The 21,724-nt window shown below is 37.4% G+C and overlaps 1 protein-coding gene across 1 annotated transcript in view; it reads right to left on the bottom strand.

Annotated features, from left to right (window-relative positions):
• LOC125931596 (cilia- and flagella-associated protein 47-like) overlaps nt 1–21,724 on the bottom strand; it is a 70,049-nt gene that overhangs the window by 1,436 nt on the left and 46,889 nt on the right. Inside the window, exons 12-15 of the mRNA XM_049643664.1 lie at nt 21,132–21,318; nt 20,939–21,035; nt 13,950–14,166; nt 13,401–13,642 (exon numbers count right to left, since the gene is read on the bottom strand). Of these exons, the coding sequence (XP_049499621.1) occupies nt 13,401–13,642; nt 13,950–14,166; nt 20,939–21,035; nt 21,132–21,318 (743 nt within the window). The remainder of the gene's footprint in view (nt 1–13,400; nt 13,643–13,949; nt 14,167–20,938; nt 21,036–21,131; nt 21,319–21,724) is intronic.

Raw genomic sequence — 21,724 nt, 5'->3', positions numbered from 1 at the left:
TTAAAAACATAGTGTGTACCTCTTAGTTTTGCAGTGGTCAAGTAGAGAGATAATAAGACATGTAAAGCAATTACCATAGTGTGTGATGCCACGAAAACAGCCAGTGCCAGATGTTATTGTTAATACTTCTGAGTGCCAATACTATGGTAGGCACCATAATTTATAAAGAGAAAAGAAACTGCTCAGGGAAAAACTAACAGTCTAGTGGCGTCCATCAGGATTATATTTGTCTGGGAGGAATCAAGCTGGTGGAAAAGTAGGGGGATCATTATTTCCCCCTCATCCCTCCAACACAGTTGAATTGAAGTCAGGTCATCTGGAACACCCAGGAAATCAATCTGCTGAGGGGCAGAAGGATCCCCACAGGTGGAAAGAGACAGCTTAGTGGGACAGAAGCGCGTGTTTGCAAAGTGGAAGAGATAAAACGGAGAACGGATGGCATAGGTACGGAGGGGAGGGGACCCCTTCTGTGGAGAGACCAAAGGAAGTGAGGAGAGGCTGGAGACGTGTGGGATTGTATTTGGACAAGAGAAAAACATCTCCAGACCATAGTCTGGGGAACCAAAAATATAGAGAGTGACAGTTTCTACTTTGCAAACAACCTTACAAGTGAAGATAGGGGTTTTCAGGGGTACGCAACTTTCTCTGGACCAGAGCCAGCTGTTTGCATGTGCCTGGGAGGGGAGGGGAGCCAGCCCCTGGGAGCTGTAGTGATCTCAGGGACACACTGGGCAAGAGCAGTCCCCTCCCTCGAGTACTGTAGGAAGAGGGTTTATTGCCCCTCAAAGGACAAAACACCCTGCAGGCGCCAACCAGAGGCTCTTTGTCGACTGGGCAGACTGGCGCTATTCCAGAATTGGGTTTTGTGGTGCAGGATCCTTTAAGACATCAGGTTTGAATCCGAGCAGAGCACCTAGGAGGCACAGGAGACTGTGGAGCAGGACAAGCTGCCTGCCAGCACTATTATGTGAGGGCTGCCTGAACAGCATGGTTTGAGACACCCTATCTGGGGAAGAGAGTTGGGGTGTTACCATTTTCTGCCCCATCACCAACATGGCTGGGATTCAGAGAACATCACAGTGGCCCCCAGTGGGGACAGAACCCACTTATACCAAACCCTGCCACTCTGTGCTGGGTAACTACTTATCTACCAGAGCAGGACTGACCCCAACCAAACCAGATGGCCTCTGCTCCAGACCAGAACAGCCCCCAGGCACCAAGAGACAACTATCCTGATGTTTTGTATATTAGTCTGTTTCTTTTTTAATTCTTTTATTATTTTTTTCTCTTCTTTTACTTCTCTTTTTTCTTCTTTTTCCCTCTACCACCCTCCATTTCTTAAACCTCTTTCCACTGGAATCAGGCCCAGAGATCCTGATTTGATTTTTGATCAATACTTATTTTGTGTCTGTGTGTGTGTGTGTGTGTGTGTGTGTATACATATATTTTTTTTTTCATTCTCTTTTCTGGTTGTTTGTTTGCTTCATCAGGCATTTTTACTCAATTTTTTTATACCTTTTCTGTACGTTTTTCTTCTTTATTTTCCTCTCTCTCTAGATTAAGGCTTATACTTTCTTTGATTCTCTGCCTGATATTTTTTTCGACCCCTGTCATTTCTCTCTTTGTATGGGATAAGACTTCTTCCCCTGCCCACTTATTCCTTTTTTCCAGGGTTACTTCAATGAAAAAATCAAAGAACACCTGGTGGAAAGTCAAATCCACCACAATAAGCAGTGAGAAAAAGCAACCAAAGATGCAACAATGGATAGCATGCAACACACATCAAAAACACTTTTGGACATGCCAGGCTCTAGACAGTATGACTGCATTTTAATATAGTAGTATTCACAGGTACAGGAGTCAGAACAAGCTACTAAAACACATAAAACCAGCCAAAATAATGAAATGGAGTAATTCTCCTCAAAAGAAATTCAAGGAAGAAATGACAGCTGGAGAATGGCTCAAAAGAGATATAAACAATATATGTGAACATTAAAATAGAATAACAGTCCTAAGACTAATAGCTGAGCTTGAAAAAAACATAGAAGATAGCAGAGAATCTATTGCTGCAGAGATCAAGGACCTAAGAAATAGTCATGATGAATTTAAAAATGCTGTAAATGAGATGCAAACTAAACTAGATGCAGTGACAGCAAGGATGAGAGAAGCAGAACAGAGAATAGGTGAAATAGACGATAAAATAATGGAAAATGATGAAGCCGAGAAAAGGAGAGAAAAGAAATTACTAGACTATGAGGGAAGAATTAGAGACCTAAGTGGCTCAATGAAATGAAATCAAATAATATCCTTATCATAGGCATTCCAAAAGAAGACAGAAAGGGGAAGAAGGTTTATTTGAACAAATTATAGCAGAGAACTTCCTTAATATAAGGAAGGACACAGACATCCAAGTCCAGGAGGCACTGAGAACTCCTTTCAAAATCAACAAAAACATGCCAACACCATGACATATCTGAGTGAAACTTACAAAATACAAAGATAAAGAGAATTCTGAAAGCAGCTATGGAAAAACAGGCCTTAATCTATAAGGGTAGACACATAAGGGTCATAAGATACCTGTCCACTGAAACTTAGGAAGTCAGAAGGGAGTGGCAGGAGATACTCAATGTGCTGAATAGAAATATATGCAGCCAAGAATCGTGTATCCAGCAAAGCTGTCATTTGGAATAGAAGGAGAGATAAAGACTTTCCTAGACAAAAACTAAAGGAGTTCATGACAACTAAGCCAGCCCTGCAGGAGGTCCTAAGGGGGACTCTGTGAGTGGAAAGCAGCAAAGACTACAAAAGACCAGAGACATCACCACAAACATGAAACCTACAGATAACACCAGGACACCAAATCCATAACTTACAATAATCACTCTGAAGGTAAATGGACTACTAAATCCCCCAATCAAAAGACATAAGGTATCAGAACGGATTTAAAAAAAAAAAAAAAAAAAAAAAGATCCACCTGTATGCTGCCTGCAAGAGACTAATTTTAGATACAAGGACACCGGCAGATTGAAAGTGAGGGGATGGAAAACCATCTATCATGCTACTGCATGTCAAAAGAAAGCCGAGTAGCCATACTTATATCACACAAACTAGATTTAAAAATAGAGACAATAATAAGATATGAAGAAGGACATTGTATCATAATTAGGGGGACTAACCATCAAGAAGAGCTAACAACTGTAAAAGTTTACACCCCCAACATGGAAACACACCCAAATATATAAATAAATTAATCACAAACATAAATGAACATACAGATAACAATACTGTGATTGTAGAGGACTTTAATGCTCCACTTACAACAATGGACAGAGCATCTAGGCAGATAATCAGTAAGGAAACAATAGCTATGAATGACACATTGGACCAGATGGACTTAACAGATATATTTAGAAATTTTCATTCAAAAGCAACAGAAAATCAGTAAGGAAACAATGGCTGTGAATGACACATTGGGCCAGATGAACTTAACAGATATATTTAGAACTTTTCATCCAAAATCAGCAGAATACACATTCTTCTCAAATGTACACATTCCTCAAAAAAGATCACATACTGGGGTCACAAAACAGCCCTCAACAAATATAAAAGGACTGAGATCATACTGTGCATATTTTCAAATCACAACACTATGAAACTTGAAATCAACCACAAGAAAAAATTTTAAAAGCCTCCAAATACATGGAGGTTAAAGAACATCCTACTAAAGAATGAATGGGCCAACCAGGAAATTAAAAAAGAAATTTAAAAATACATGAAAGCAAATGAAAATGAAAACATGACCATCCAAAACCCTTTGGGATGCAGCAAAGGCAGTCGTAAGAGGAAAATACATTGCAATCCAGGCCTATCTCAAGAAGCAAGAAAGGTCCCAAACACAGAACCTATCCTAACAGCAAAAGAAACAAGAAACACTGCAGCAAAGAAAGCCCAAAGCCAGCTGAAGAAGAAAAATAATAAAGATTAGAGAAATAATAAAGATTAGAGCAGAAATAAACAATATACAGTCCAAGGAAAAAGAACAGATCAATAAATCTAAGAGTCGGTTTTTGGAAAGAACAAACAAAATTGATAAACCCCTAACCAGACGTCTCAAAAAGAAAAGAAAGAGGACCCAAATATATAAAATCACAAATGAAAGAGGAGATCTCACAACCAACACCACAGAAACACAAACTATTAGAGAATACTATGAGAAATTATATGCCAACAAAATGGAGAAAATTTGAACAGACCCATAACCAGTGAAGAAATTAAACTGGTTATCAAAAATCTCCCAACAAATAAGAGTCCTGGGCTACATGGCTTCACAGGGCAGTTTTACCAGATATTGAAAGCATAGTTAATAGCTATTCTTCTCAAGCTGATACAAAAAATAGAAACAGAAGGAAAGCTTCCAGACTCATTCTATGAAGCCAACATTACATTGATTCCCAAACCAGATAAAGACCCCATGAAAAATAAGAATTACACGCCAATAACCCCAATGAACATGGATGCAAAAATTCTCAACAAGATACTAGCAAATCAAATTCAACAGTATATTAAAAGAATTATTCACCATGAACAAGGGGACTTCATTCCTGGGCTGCAGGACTGGTTCATAATTCACAAATCAATGTGATACATCACGTTAATGGAAGAACAGATAAAAACCAAATGATCCTGTCAATAGATGCAGAATAAGCATTTGACAAAGTACAACATCCTTGATAAAAACCCTCAAGAAAGTAGGCATAGAAGGTACATACTTTAATATCATAAAAGCCATATATCAAAGTCCCACTAATATCATCCTCTATGGGGAAAAACTAAGAGCTTTCCCCCTGAGATCAGGAACATGCGGGGGATGTCCACTCTCACCACTGTTGTTTAACACAGTGTTAGAAGTCCTAGTCTCAGCAATGAGACAACAGAATGAAATAAAAGCATCCAAATTGGCAAAAAAGAAGTCAAACTCTCACTTTTTGTAGATGATGTAATACTGTACATGAAAAACCTGAAAGATTCCACCAAAAAAGTGCAAGAACTGATACGTGAATTCAGCGAAGTTGCAGCATATAAAATCAATGTACAGAAATTGGTTGCATTTCTATACACCAATAATAAAGCAACAGAAAAAGATATCAAGAAATCAATTCTATTTACAATTGTATCAGGAACCATAAAATATCTAGGAATAAACCTAACCATAGAAGTAAAAGATCTATATGCTGAAAACTACACAAAGCTTATGAAAGAAATTGAAGACACAAATGGATAAACATCCCATGGATTGGAAGAAGAAATATTGTTAAAATATCGATACTACCCAAAGCAATCTACTCATACAATGCAATCCCAATCAAATTAGCCCCAGCATTCTTCACAGAGCTAAAACAAACAGTTCTAAAATGTGAATGGAACCACAAAAGACCCCAAATAGCCATAGTAATATTGAAAAAGAAAACCGAAGCAGGAGGCATCACAGTTCCAGACTTTAGCCTCTACTACAAAGCTGTAAGCATCAAGAAAGTATTCATTGTATTGTCATAAAAAAAGACACACAGAACAATAGAGTAGAATAGAGACCCCAGAATTGGACCCACAAATGTATGGCCAACTAATCTTTGACAAAGCAGGAAAGATCATCCAATGGAAAAAAGACAGTCTCTCTAACAAATGGTGCTGGGAGAATTGGACAGCAACATGCAGAAGAACGAAATTACACCACTTTCTTACAACAAAGACAAAAATAAACTCAAAATGTATGAAAGACCCGAATGTGAGACAGAAAACCATCAAAACCCTAGAGGAGAAAGCAGGAAAAAACCTCTTTGACCTCAGCCACAGCAATTTCTTACTCAACACATCTCCAAAGGCAAGGGAATTAAAAGCAAAAATGAACTATTGGGACCTCATCAAGATAAGAAGCTTCTGCACTACAAAGGAAACAATCAACAAAACTAAAAGGCAACCAACGTTGGAAACCAATTTGACAAATTTCTTATATTGAAAAAAAAAATAAAAGGCAACCAATGGAATGGGACAAGATATTTGCAAATGACATATCGGAAAAATGGCTAGTATCCAAAATCTATAAAGAACTCACCAAACTCCACACCCGAAAAACAAATAACCCAGTGAAAAAATGGGCAGAAGACATGAATACACTTTTCCAAAGAAGACATCCAGATGGCCAACAGACACATGAAACGATGCTCAACGTCACTCCTCATCAGGGAAATACAAATCAAAGCCACACTGAGATACCACCTCATGTATATCTGAGTGGCTAAAATGAACAAATAAGGAGACTATAGATGCTAGAAAGGATGTAGAGAAATGGGAACCCTCTTGCACTATTGGTGGGAATGCAAACTGGTGCAGCTACTCTGGAAAACAGTGTGGGGGTTCCTCAAAAAATTAAAAATAGAATTACTCTACGACCCAGGAATAGCACTGCTAGGAATTTACCCAAGGGATACAGGAGTGTTGATGCATAAGGGTACATGTACCCCAATGTTTATAGCAGCACTTTCAATAAGAGCCAAATTATGGAAAGAGACTAAATGTCCATCAATTAATGAATGGATAAAGAAGATGTGGTTTATACATACAATGGGATACTACTTGGCAATGAGAAAGAATGAAATCTGGCCATTTGCAGCGATGTGGATAGAACTGGAGGGTATTATGCTAAGTGAAAGAAGTCAGTCAGAGAAAAACAGATATATGTTTTCACTCATATATGGATCTTGAGAAACTTAAAAGAAGACCATGGGGGAGGGAAAGGGGGAAAAAAAGTTACAGAGGGGTGCCTGGGTGGCTCAGTTGGTTGAGCATCTGGCTTTGGCTCAGGTCATGATCTCATGGTCCATGAATTCGAGCCCCGCGTCGGGCTCTGTGCTGACAGTTCAGAGCCTGGAGCTAGCTTTGGATTCTGTGTCTCCCTCTCTCTCTGCCCCTCCTCAACTTGAGCTCTGTCTCTATCAAAAAGTGAATAAACATTAAAAAAATTTTAAAAAAAAGTTACGGAGAGGGAGGGAGGCAAACCATAAGAAACTCTTAAATACAGAGAACTGAGGGTTGATGGGGGTGAGAGGGAGGGGAAAGTGGGTGATGGGCATGGAGGAGGGAATTTGTTAGGATGAGCACTGTGTGTTGTATGGAAGCCAATTTGACAATAAATTATATTTTAAAAAATGTGAGACAGGAAACCATCAAAATCCTAGAGGAGATAACAGGCAACAGCCTCTTTGACCTCGGCCATAGTAACTTCCTACTTGACACATCTCCGACGGCAAGGGAAATAAAAGCAAAGATGAAGTATTGGGTCCTCATCAAGATAAAACCTTCTGTACAGCAAAGGAAACAATCAATAAAACTAAAAGGCAACTGATGGAATGGGAGAAGATACTTGCAAATAGCATATTGGATAAAGGGTTAGTATCCAAAATCTATAAGGAACTTACCAAACTCAACACCCAAAAAACAAATAATCCAGTGAAGAAATGGGCAGAAGACATGAATGGAGTCTTCTCCAAGGAAGACATCCAGATGGCCAACAGACATATGAAACAATGCTTTACGTCATTCATCATAAGGGAAATACCAATCAATACCACAATGAGATACCACCTCACACCTGTCAGTGGCTAAAATTAACAACTCAGGAAACAACAGAAGTTGGCAAGGATGCGGAGAAAGAGGAACCCTCTTCACTATTGGTGGGAATAGTGCAGCCACTGGTGCAGCCACTCTAGAAAACAGTGTACAGGTTCCTCAAAAAATTAAAAATAGAATTACCCTATGACCCAGCAATAGCACTACTAGGATTCTATCCAAAGGATACAGGGATGCTTTTTCGAAGGGGTACAAGTACCCCAATGTTTATAGCAGCACTATCAACAATAGCCAAATTATGAAAAGAACCCAAATGTTTATCAACTGATGAATGGATTAAGAAAATGTGGTGTATATATACACAATGGAATACTACTTGGCAATGAAAAAGAATGAAATCTTGCCATTTGCAATTACGTAGATAGAACTGGAATGTATTATGCTAAGGGAGTCAGTCAGAGAAAGACAGATACCATGTTTTCACTCATATGTGGAATTTGAGAAACTTAACAGAAGACCCTAGGGGAAGGGAAGGAAAAATTAGTTATAAACACAGAGGCAAACCATAAGACACTCTTAAATACAGAAAATAAACTGAAGGTTGATGGGGGTGGGGGGTTGGGGGAGTAGGAAAAATGGGTAATGGGCTTTGAGGAGGCATCTTTTGGGATAAGCACTGGATGTTGTATATCAGTAATGAATCACAGGAATCTACTCCTGAAGCCAAGACTACACTGTATGTGACCTAACTTGACAACAAATTATTAAAAACAAGAAAAAAGGATTATATTTGTCTGTAAGTAACAAAAGACCTGCTATAGAGGATTAGGTAAATAGGGGCTTATTTATCTTATGCAGTCAGAAGTCCATAGATAGGTATTCCAGGGCTGCCTTTGCAGGGTGACAATGCCTTCAAGGAGCAATAATCCTTCTAGTTTCCTATACTACCATTCCTTACTATGTGGCCTTCCTCAGCCTAGAAACTGCCATCTCCCTAATAAACAAACATTTAAAAAAAATGAAATCTCATTTTTAAAAAAGTACTTAAAGGTTAATGGTTTTACTCAAAAACATATTTAGAATACATGTCTTTGTGTTTTGTACTTTGAAAAATTTAACAGGTATTATGAGGAACCCAAAGAAAATGAAAAATTAAAATCTTCCCTATAAAAATAAGAATTCCAACAAGTGTCAGCATAACCATCCTTCCAGTTCATAATATTATAAACCCACTTCTCTTTTGACAAATTAAGCATCATCACTACATTTCCATGGCAGCCTCAAAGGAGAAGCCCAACCCATTCGGCCCTGCTTCAGATGGAGAAATACAAGGAAAAGGGCCATGGACTGTGCTTTCCAGACACACTCAGTGCCTTACCATGTGCTTAATCAAACCTATAACTGGAATACAGATAATATAACTACCATTGTATGATGCCTGTTCAAAAAAACTAGAGAAGGTTTATTTAGAATCCTGAAATGTGCAGAAGTATTTCCTCTCTCTTCTCTGATTATTTACTCAGCTTCTCTCTAGTACTGAGGCAGGACCCAGTCTTACCAGTGTTAATAAAAAAATTAAAAAAAAAAAAAAAAAAAAAAAAAAGCTTGGTAGGGTGGCTGGGTGGCTTAGTCAATTGAGTATCTGACTTTGGATTTAGGCTCAGGTCCTAATCTCACGGTCTTGAGATGGAGCCCTGCATTGGGCTCTGCACTGAGCATACAACCTGCTTGGGAGTCTGTCTCTCCTTCTCTCTCTGCCCTTCCCCCACTCATACTTTCTCTCAAAATAAATAAATACACTTAAAAAAAAAGAGCTTTGTCAAATGAATCTGCTAAATATTCATGGAAGTATAACTTGAATGCTTAATAAATTATAATCTGAGATTTTTAAATCAATACAGGCTAATAACAAGATTAAATATGGTGATATCAATGATCTCTAACCCTAATGAAAGTGCAGTACTATTTTCCACTGTAGATATACACATATATATTCATACCAAAATTAAGTGAATTTAAATTAATACTGAACTTGTTTATAACACTCCCTGTTACAACCAGTGGTAGAGTTATATAAAAATCATTATTTGGAAATGACCGACACTCACAAGAATATACACCTATGGCAAGATTTCTACAAACCAGTACTATTCTTTAATCTGAAATATACTCTATGCAGATCCCAAATGATGACTATTCATAAACGAAAAATCAGGAAGGAAGGAAGGAGTGGAAGGGAGAAGGGAAGAGTGCAGGGAAGAAAGGAGGGAAGGAAAAAGACAGGGAAGTAAGCAGGAAGCAAGTGATTGAAAATGGGGATGGCTGGCTGGATGCATGATACGCTGTAATGCATGATAGGCTGTTATTACTCTGAGGACATTTTCAGGGAAAAAAGAAGTCCAAACAGAATTAGCAAATTTTCATAATCAAATTGTTATCTACTTCTTTTGGCATCTACTCTTTGCCAGTCTTTACAGGACTTTTCCATACATTTAATCTTTATGAGATATATTAGTCTCTTCATTCTACAAATAAGGAAACCTAGTGCTTATAGAGTATTTTTCTCAAGATCACAAAGCTAGCTAGAAGCTAAGATCCGTTTTGAAGAAATCAGGTATATCTAACCCCAAAGTTTCTTTTACTTCGCATTCAAGCAGAAATGGACTTCAGCTGGTTATAAAGTACCATGTGAGTCACTGCAGATACAAAAATCCAGAACCTTCCATTTAACTGAAAAGGCATAACATGTACATTAAAGTGATCATTCAACTTTTAACTTGCCATATTATTTCTTTAAATGATACCTTGTGTACTCACGAGATCCTCACAGCACCTAACAATGATGTTTGCTGAATTTGAAAGGCTACTAGATAACACTTCAGCAGTAACAGGGCTCAGTTTTGTAACAGGCACATTATGGGGAATTGTAGAGTCCAGAGAATGGCAGAAACAAGGGTAACAATTAACAAATATATGGAACCATCAAGAACAGTAATTCTGAGAATACATTCTATTAATGAATTCCTTATTTAAATGACAGTCTTAAGTTCTTAATTTTATTAACTGGATATTATTACCTGTATTAAATATTGATTATAAGGAATTTGTGGATCCTTCTAAAATATTTCATGATCTAAAAAAAATGTCATTCTGAATCATATCTTATCACCATCATCAAACAGAAACTAATAAAACAATACTATGTTCATCCATATCTATGATGATTAATTTTGTCAACTTGTCCAAACTTGACCGGGCTATGGTACCCAGTTGTTTGGTCAGTCTAGATGTTCCCATAAGGTATTTAAGGTATTTTTTAGATGTGATGAACATTTAAATCAATAAACTCTGAGTAAAGATTACCTTCCACAATGTGGAAGGGTCTCATCCAGTAAACTGAAGGCCTGAAGAGAATAAATTGAAGTCCCTTTGGATTCAAGACTGCAACATCAATTTGTTCCTGGGTCTCCAGCCTGCCAGCCTGCTAGAGTGTCCACACAATTATATGAGCCAGTTCTTTAAAATCAACCTCTCACCTCCCTCTCTCCCTCTCCCTCCCTCTTTTTCTATACATATTTCCTATTGCTTCTTTTCTCTGGAGAACCCTAACACTGGATCCATATTTTCAAATCAGATTTACATATCATATATGGAAAAGTAAATGCCAAGGAGGAGCCAAGATGGCAGAGCAGCATGGAAGTTCTCAGCTTCTCTCGTCCCTGAAATGCAGCTAGATTAGCACCAAACCATTTTACACACCTAGAAAATTGATGTGAGGGTTAGCACAACAATCTGCATAACTTGAGCCACAAAGCTAGGGAGGTATGCAGCGCATACCAATGGAATAAAGATAGTCTCTTCAGAAAATGGTGCTGGGAAAACTAGACAGTGACATGCAGAAAAATGAACCTGGACCACTTTCTTACACCATACACAAAAATAAATTCAAAATGGATGAAAGACCTAAACGTAAGACAGGAAGCCATCAAAATCCTAGCAGAGAAAGCAGGCAAAAACCTCTTTGACCTTGGCCACAGGAACTTCTTACTCAACATGTCTCCAGAGGCAAGGGAAATAAAAGCAAAAATGAACTACTGGGACCTCATCAAGATAAAAACCTTCTGCACAGTGAAGGAAACAATCAGCAAAACCAAAAGGCAACTGACAGAATGGGAGAAGATATTTGCAACTGACATATCAGATAAAGGGTTAATATCCAAAATCTATAAGGAACTTATCAAACTCAACACCCAAAAAACAAATAATCCAGTGAAGAAATGGGCAAAAGACATGAATAGACACTTCTCCAAAGAAGACATCCAGATGGCCAACAGACACATGAAAAAATGCTCAACATCACTCATCATCAGGGAAATAAAAATCAAAAGCACAATGAGATACCACCTCACACCTGTCAGAATGGCTAACAGGAACAACTCAAGCAACAACAGATGTTGGCAAGGATGCAGAGAAAGAGGATCTCTTTTGCACTGCTGGGGGGAATGCAAACTGGTGCAGCCACTCTAGAAAACAGTATGGAGGTTCCTCAAAAAATTAAAAATAGAACTACTCTACGATCCAGCAATTGCACTATTAGGTATTTATCCAAAGGATAGAGGTGTGATGTTTTGAAGGGGCACATGCACCCCAATGTTTATAGCAGCGCTACTGACAATAGCCAAAGTACGGAAAGAGCCCAAATGTCCACCGCCAGATGAATGGATAAAGAAGACATGGTGTGTATGTATATGTATGTGTGTGTGTGTGTGTGTGTGTGTATACATATACACAATGGAGTGGTATATATATATATATATATATATATATATATATTTATTTATATATTCATATATACACACACATAGACACAATGGAGTATTACTCGGAAATCAAGAAGAATGAAATCCTGCCATTTCCAACAATGTGGATGGAATTAGAGTGTATTATACTAAGTGAAATTAGAGAAAGACAAATATCATATGACCAGTCATATGTGGAATTTAGAATACAAAACAGATGAACATAAGGGAAGAGAAACAAAAATAATATAAAACCAGGGAGGGGGACAAAACATAAGAGATTCTTTTTAATTTTTTTAATGTTTATTTTTTGAGAGAGAGGACACAAGCAGAGGAGGTGCAGAGAGAGAGGGGAAGACACAGAATTTGAAGCAGGCTCTAGGCTCTGAGCTGTTAGCACAGAGCCCAACACGGGGCTCGAACCACAGACTGAAAGATCACGGCCTGAGCCAAAGTCAGGTGCTTAACCAACCGAGCCAACCAGGTGCCCCTAAGAGACTCTTAAATACGGAGAACAAACTGAGGCTTGCTGGAGGGGTTGTGGGTGAGGGCAAGGGCTAAAAGGGCAAGGGGCATTAAGGAGAATACTTGTTGGGATAAGTACTGGGTGTTACATGTATGGGATGAATCACTGGATTCTACTCCTGAAATCATTATTGCACTATACGCTAACTAACTTGGATGTAAATTTAAAACTAAATATATTTTTTTAAATGGTTACAATAGGGGGTGCCTGGCTGGCTCATTTGGAAGAGCATGTGACTCATGATCTCAGGGCTGTGAGTTCATACCCCATGTTGGGGGTGGAGATTACTAAAAAATAAACAAACTTAAAAAAAAAAAAAAAGTACATGCCCCAGTGACCCTATCTGATTTGCTTCTATTTTTAGGACCATTATACAGTTCTCACTCAATAAATGATTACTGCCTGAGCCCATGATTTAGTGTCTAAATCAAACAAATAGAATAAACTATTACCTTTAGCTGGACGAATGGAAAATGCCATTCCTCTTTCTGTGTTTACTGGTTGCCATTCAAATTTGGCAAAATAATTCTGATGGTTATACAAAGCAACTGTCCCCATAAAACATGTTTTCATCGAGAAGCCATGTGGTCTCAAAACTAGCTCTTTAGAAGATAGCTCCAGTTCTACTGGCATGACAACGGCCATCACTAGGATATGCCCACCAGGTATATTGTTCACTGTAAAGGTGAATGACCTGTAACACAGCAAAAGCATCCAAACTGAACTGATAATAGCTATTTGCAATTACAGAATTCAGTTACATGCAAAAATGCATATATTATTAACATCTGCAGTTAATCCTTAGTAAGCAATACATCAAAATATTTATGGTAGGCTGTCACTGAAATATCAATCTACAAATCCTATAAACTGGTGTATGTATAGTTTCTATGTTTGAGGACCAAATGTAACATATGCTACAATTACTGAAGCAAGTAAATACATATTCTACACAAGGACACTTTAATTCTAGCATATAGAAATTAAAAAATAAATCCTACTTCCAAAATTTTCCAATGGTGGGAGATTCAAATACCATTGAAATATAAGTACTAGCTGTAGGTGGAATCACATATGAAAACTGGTTGGTTTTCTGAAGTTCTTTCAAATTAATATCTAGCTGGATCAAAATATGCATAGGTAGCATATTAACAACATGCAGTAGACGAGTATTTGTGGAGTTCACGCAAATATCACCAAAATTAAGGACAGAGGGCCCTGAAAAAATGAAAAGTTATTAGGTTTAGTGTTGGCAAATGTATTCAGATATTTTTTTTAAGTCTTCATACTGTATTTTCATCAATTAATTTATAAAAAATGATACTTAGAAAATTATTTATTGCAATATCAGAAGTTACTAACCAAGATTTTTATCTAAATGTCCATAATTTGGTGTTTGGAGATTATTGGTTAAAATTAAATATATCCTAATTATGTGACAAATTATATAGAAAAATTATTAACATTCATTATAACTCATCTTGGTACATGAATTTACACTGTAACACCTTCTCCACTTCCATCAATACATTTATGTTCATTTATCCAGAATTTAGAGAAATGGGTAATTTTCCCACTAATTAGTACTTTTAAATGACAAAAGTTTTTTATATCATAACAATTTTAATAATTATAAGTCTGAGTCTACTTTTAACACCTCAATTTAATCATAACTGATATACAATAACCTGTATGCATTTAAAGTGTGGAATTTCCTAGGTGTTGACATATGTATATACCTGTGAAACCATCACCACAATGAAGAGAATGAACATCCATCACTCCAAAGTTTGCTTGTGTCCTTTTATATTCTCTCCCTCCCATCATCCTCAGTACTTCCCCCTTCCCAGACACCCACTCATCTGCTGCTTTATGCCACTGTGTATCAGTTTGCATGTTCTAGAGTTTATGAGAGGAATAATATAACATTGGCAGCTTTTCTCTGATTTCTTTCACTCTGCAAATTCCCTGGAGATTCATCCAAGTTGTTTTAAGTGTCAATAGTCCATTCCTTTATATTACTAAATGGTAGTCCATTACAGGTGAACGTTTGTCTCTTCACCTGTTAAATAACACCTGGATTGTTTCCAGGTACTGGCTATTATAATTAAAGCTGCTAAAACATTTGGGCACCTGGGTGGCTTAGTCGATTAAGTGTCCAACTCTTGATTTAGGCACAGGTCGTCATCTCATGGCTCATGAGATTGAGCCTCATATAGGGCTCCACACTGACAGCGCAGAGCCTACTTGGGATTCTCTGTCTCTGCCCCTTCCCAGCTCTCTCTCTCTCTCTCTCTCTCTCTCTCAAAATAAACTTTTTTTTAAAAAGCTGCTAAAACATTTGTCCACAAGTATTTGTTTGGACACATGATTTCATTTCTTTTGGACAAATATCTAGGAGTGGAATGCATGGATCATATGGTAAATGTATGTATAAATGTATAACAAACTGCCCGTTTTCAAGTGGTTAATTTCCCATTCCACTAGCAATGTATAAGAGTCCCAGCTCACTCATATCACTGGCAATAACTGAAATGGTGAGCTTTGGGTTTGCTTTTTTTTTTTTTTTTTTTTTATGTAGCCATTCTAATAGATTTACAGTCATATCTCACTGTGGTTTTATACTGTTTCCCTAACAACTAACAATGCTGTGCATCTTTCCATGTGCTTATTTCTCATTTGTATATCTTCACTGATGAATTATTTGTTCAAATCCCTTTGCCCATTTTTTAATCCGGTCATTTGTTTTCTTAATATTGAATCTCCAAAGTTTTATACACATTCTTGTTGCAATTCCTTCATGAGATACATAATTTGCAAATAATTTTCTCTCAGCCTATGTCTTGTTTTTATCCTCTCATTAGTTGCTTTTGAGGAGCACAAACACTGAAGTTTGATCAACTCCAATTTATTTATTTGTTCTTTTGTTCTTTTTTTATCCATTTGTTCTTTTATGGATTGAGGAGTTTGGTTTATGTCATATCTAAGACACTTTGCTTTCCTCATCATCACAGATATTGTTTTTTCCCGATGCTTCCTTTTTTAAGGAAGGAAGCAAATGGCCTGCAATCTATTATTTAAGAAAATAATATATAACACACATAACATACAAACTATGTGTTAATCAACTGTTTATATTATCAGTAAGGCTTCTGGTCAACAGTAGGCTATTAGTAGTTAACTTGTGGGGGAGTCAAAAGTTACAGGCCAATTTTTCGACCATGTGGTAGGGGGGTTATCAGCACCACTAACCTCCATGTTGTTCAAAGGTCAACTGTGTATTGAACTGAAAGAAAGTGAAAACATACAAGAATATGTGAGATATAGCGAAAGTATTATTTAGTGAGAAATGTGTAACACTGGGGCATCTGGGTGTCTTGGTGGCTCAGTCGATTAAGCATCCGACTTCGGCTCAGGTCCTGATCGCACGGTTCATGAGTCCAAGCCCAGTGTCTGGCTCTATGCTGACAGCTCAGAGCCTGGAGCCTGCTTCGGATTCTCTGTCTCCCTCTCTCTCTGCCCCTTCCCTGCTCATGGTCTGTCTCCATCTCTCTCAAAAAAATAAATAAAACATCAAAAAAATTTTAAATTAAAAAAAAAGAAATATACATCACTAAATTATATTAGGAAAAATAAGGGTATAAATCAACAATTTAAGTTTCTACCTCAAGAAGTTAGAAAAAAAAAGAGCAATCCAAATAAAAGATACAAAGCAAACAGAAGGAAATGCCAAATATAAGAAGTCATTAAAATTAAAAACAGAAAACTACAGAGAAAAATCAATGAAACCAAACGCAGGTTCTTAATGACCAATAAAATCGATAAACCTCTACTGAGACTTAAAAGGAAAATAACAAGAAAAACATCAATTCTCAATATTAAGAAGAGAGGCTATATCACTACTGATGTTTCCAACGCAGACATTAAAAAGATAATTTGGGAATGCTTTAAACAATTCTATGCACATAAAGGGGATCGATTCCTGGAAAGCCACAAACTACCAAAAGTCTCCTAAAATGGTGTAGATTATCTGAATCGTCCTACAACTATTAAAGAAAATGAATTTGTAATTAAACATCCTCTGTAAATGAACTCTCCATTCCCAGATGGTTTCTCTGAAGAACTCTTTTAAAGAACAATATAATTCTACACAATCTCATTCAGAATATAGGAGAGGAATGAACACTTTCTGAGAAAACAAAGATAGTAAAAAAAAAAAAAAAAAAACTTTTAAAAAAAGGAAAATTGCAGACCAATAATACGTTTTATGAAAACAGATACAAAATTCTAGATTCTGATTTAACAATACCGTGAGGTAGACATAAAAGAAGTTGGGGAAGAATCTAAGACAGAAATACTGTACAGAAAAATACAGGTTGTAAAAGAGGAATGTAAAGAGAAACTGACACAGAAAGTGCGGCTAGAGAAACCTAATTTCAAATCCACTCCTTTCCACTAAATATTGAGCAATCTGATCAAGGTTTACCAGCTCTCTGGGCTTCACTTTACTCATCTCTAAAATGGAAATAAAAGCAATTACCTTATAAGTTGCTTACATCATTTAAAGGATTAAATAAGACCATGTTTGTACACTGTTCAACATAATGCCTGGCCTATAATATGTATTAATAAATCATTAACTAAAAACCAAAGTGACTGGTCATTTGCTGATGAAGCAAACAATACTTTGCATAATGTCCGACTTAACCCAGACTTTATAACAGTGTTCACTAACTGTCTCAATTAATCTCCAAATCCTCTATTGTGCCTCTTGACAATCACTTTAATTTTTAAAAATATAAATATTGAGCAAAACTTTCTGACACTGTAATCTCCTTTGATAGTTCCAGTCCCTGTTCTGTGCACAGGCTCAAAAAACCCCTTTAAGGTATAAAAATGAGAGTGATACAAAATTCCCACCATCACAGTTGCTGACCTTGTAAACTCACACAGGGGCCCTGTCCCCAGAGAGAGGGTCATTATTAAAATACTTAGGGGCACCTGGGTGGCTCAGTTGATTAAGCGTCTAACTCTTGATTTCAGCTCAGGTCAAGATCTCATGGTTCGCGAATTCGAGCCCCACATCAGGTTCTGCACTGATGGGGTAAAGCCTGATTGGGATTCTGTTTCCCTCTGTCTTTGTCCCTCCCCTGCTTGTGCGCGCTCTCTCTCTCTCTCTCTCTCTCTCTCTCTCTCTCTCTCAAGACAAATGAAAATAAACATAAAATACAATACAATACAATACAATACAATACAATAAAATAAAATAACTTAGGATACCAGGTAAAGAAGGGAGAGAAGCTGGTGGAGGAGTTGTAGAGGAGACACTAGACACTGCCCTCTAACTTTGCTCCTTTTGAATTTTTATAGATTTGCTTATCTGATTAGTCAGTCACCAATTTGGAAGACACAGAGTATTTACCACACAATAAAGAAAGGCAAGTTCCTGGGACTATAGAGCCTAGTACCTATCACATGCCCGGCACAAAAGAGAGGCCCAGTAAATGCTGTATGACCTGAACTGAACTCCACATGCAACCCCAGACAGGCAATGAACTAAAGAGTTCCTAGTCTGCCATGCCAAAGTGCCTCACTGCCACTGTGTGGCAGGGAGGTTTAGCTCCAGTTACAGCACTGATCCTATTTCCCATTCAGAATCTCAGTGAATGGTGACAGATGCTAACTCTTTTTACCAGTCCATGTCACCTGCGTTCCCCAGAGCCAGATCCTGCTTTGGGCATTTCCCATAGTCCTCACTGATCTGAGGACTTGGCCACTGACCAGCCATACATAATAAGCTATCACCACCCAGATATTTACTCAGTTCCCATTGTGTTGCCTCTGGCCTTGTACCTCTTTGGACATCACCTTTAGTCTGGATAATTTAAGAATTGGTATTTGGTGTTTTGTGTAGTGGGTTCTCCTTAAAGGGAGAATCAGCAAATCCATGTCAATTAAATCATTCTCTGCCCACATCTCCCTCAGAGCCACCCTAACCCTGCCTAGAATGAAATGAAAACTTCCTCTTCAGACTAGTACATATATTTTTATGTACATACTCTAAAGGTACAGTATCAAAGTGTAGAACTGTTGTAAGGACAGACGTGCAGATCAATGGAACAGAACTGAGAGTCCAGAAATAAACCCTGACATATATGGTTAATTGATTTTAGACAAAGGTGCCAAGGTAATTCAATGATGAATGATAGTATTTTCAACAAATGGTGTTGGGGCAATTACATATCCACATACAGCAATATGAATTTAGACTCTTAACTTACTACCTAAAAACTCAAAAGGAATTGTAGACCATAAATACAATATCTAAAAGTACAAACATTTTAGAAGAAAACAAGAAAAAATATTTGTGACATTGAGTTAGGTACAGATTTCTTGGGCATGAAATCAAAAGCATGATCTAGAAAAGAAAAAACTGTAATAAATTTTTTTTAAAAAATCGATAAATTCAATATCATTTAAGTAAAAACTTCTGTGTGTTAAGGACCACTATTTAAAAAATAAAAAAAGGGGGCACCTGGGTGGCTCAGTTGGTTAAGCATCCGACTTCAGCTCAGGTCATGATCTTGTGGTTTGTGAGTTCGAGTCCCACATCGGGCTCTGAGCTGACAGCTCAGAGCCTGGAGCCTGCTTCAGATTCTGTGTCTCCCTCTCTCTCTCTCTCCCCCTCCCCCGCTCACAGTCTGTCTCTCTCTCTCTCTCTCTCTCTCTCAACAATAAACATTAAAAAAAATTTTTTAATAAACAAATAAGTAAATAAATAAAAATAAACAACAAAACCAAGCCACAGACTTTGGAAATCATGTATCTGATAAAGGACTTATGTCCAGAATATATAAATAATTGTTACAAATCTATAATAAGAAGGCAAATATTCAAATTAAAAACTGGGCTAAGAATTTGAAAGACATTTCTCCAAAGGAAATATACATTTATGTCTATTTAAATGCATGAAAATGTACTCATCATCTTAGTCATGAGGAAAATGCAAATCAAAACCACAGTGAGAACATTTCACATCACAAGGATAACTATAACCAAAAAGAAAATAACAACTGCTGGTGAGAATGTGGAGTAAATATAACCCTCATACATTGTTGGTGGGATTGTAACTTGGTGCACTTTGGAAAGTTTTTGGTAGTTTCTTGAAATGATTGACATAAATTTACCATACAACTCAGCAATTCCACTCCTAGGAATCTAACCACAAGAAATGAAAACATACATTCACTCAAAGAATTACATGTGAACATTTATAGCAACATTATTCACAACAGCCTCGGACCAGAAACAACGTGTGTCCATCAACTGGTAAATGGATAAACAAAACGTGGTACTCCCGTAAAATGAAATGCTATTTACATATAAAAAGGAGGCGCCCCTGGGTGGCTCAGTTAAGCATCAGACTTCAGCTCAGGTCATGATTCCACGGTTGGTGGGTTTGAGGCCTGCATCCAGCTCTGTGCTGACAGCTCAGAGCCTGAAGCCTGCTTTGAATTCTGTGTCTCCCTCTGTCTCTGCCCCTCCCTGGCTCACACTCTGTGTCTCTTGCAAATAAATAAATAAATGTTAAAATTTTTTTAAAGATATAAAAAGGAACATTTATACCTACTTATACCTATTGGATGAAACTGAAAAGTAGTATGCTAAGTAAAAGCAGCCATATAAGAGAGAATACATATTGTTATGATTCCTTTTATATGAAATGTTCAGAATAGGCAAATCTATAGTGAGAGAAAATTGATTAATGGTTGCCTGGAGCTATGGCTGCAAATTGGGAGTAAGTACATATGGTCCTGAGGGTGATGGCAGCATTCTAAAATTGAATTATGGTGATGGTTGCATAATCCCATAAATTTACTAAGATTCATTGACTTGCATACTTAAAACAGGTCAATTTTATGGAATATAAATTATACGTCATTAAGCCTGTTAAAAAACAAAGGATTAGTAGGTTTTTACAGATTCTTACCAATAATTACTTGATGAATTTGCTTTGGTGTCAAAATTAAGCTGCAGTCATGTTTTTCATGGGGTGTGGATGGGTCTGATTTAAGTCCTTTGAGAACCTGTGGAAAACCATTACTCCAAAATTAATTTTCAATATTAACAAAAGATATTTTAGGAATTCTCATGGCTTCATGAAATTAAAATATCACACATGCCTTTGTTTTCAGAGCCTTTGTCTCCTTGGATGCTATATTCCTAGTATTTAGCAACTGGTTACGTCTGATCCGACGCTGTGCTGCAGATGATTCCTCTTCTATTTCCGTTTCTGAGAGCGAAGGTGACTTTAGACCTGATGCTGGCTGTAATCCTATGTCTGTATTGTTATATGAATCCATACATTCCCTATTGAAATCATAATAATAACTAATTGAGGCCAAGTGTTTTAGAAAATACAATAGCAAATCCAGACATTCCCCATATTGCATGCTTCTGCTGCCCCACTCAGAACCACTTAAGTAGAATGATGCGCTAATCTGCATAAAATTGCCCTTTGCTGACAAGACCCCATTCTTAAACACCTCACCAAGGAAATCACGCCCACCCCACCACACCCTAAGACAGCTCACAAGAAATGGCTGAAATGGAGCACAAAAGACGAGGCCCTTTGGTTCAACGTAGGAACAACTATATGGTATAATTTCTGCTTCAAGAGACCTTAGGCATCAGGCTGAGTGTAAGCCTTATTTGAAACACATCATCTCTCAGTTCTCTTACCTGTCCTATTTTGCTTTCCTTATCTTGTTTCTCC

This window comes from Panthera uncia, chromosome X (genome assembly GCF_023721935.1).
Source record: "Panthera uncia isolate 11264 chromosome X, Puncia_PCG_1.0, whole genome shotgun sequence".
Taxonomy (NCBI): Eukaryota; Metazoa; Chordata; class Mammalia; order Carnivora; family Felidae; genus Panthera; species Panthera uncia.
The sequence above is the reverse complement of the archived record's forward strand: the minus strand, read 5'-3'. Positions and strand labels throughout refer to the sequence as shown.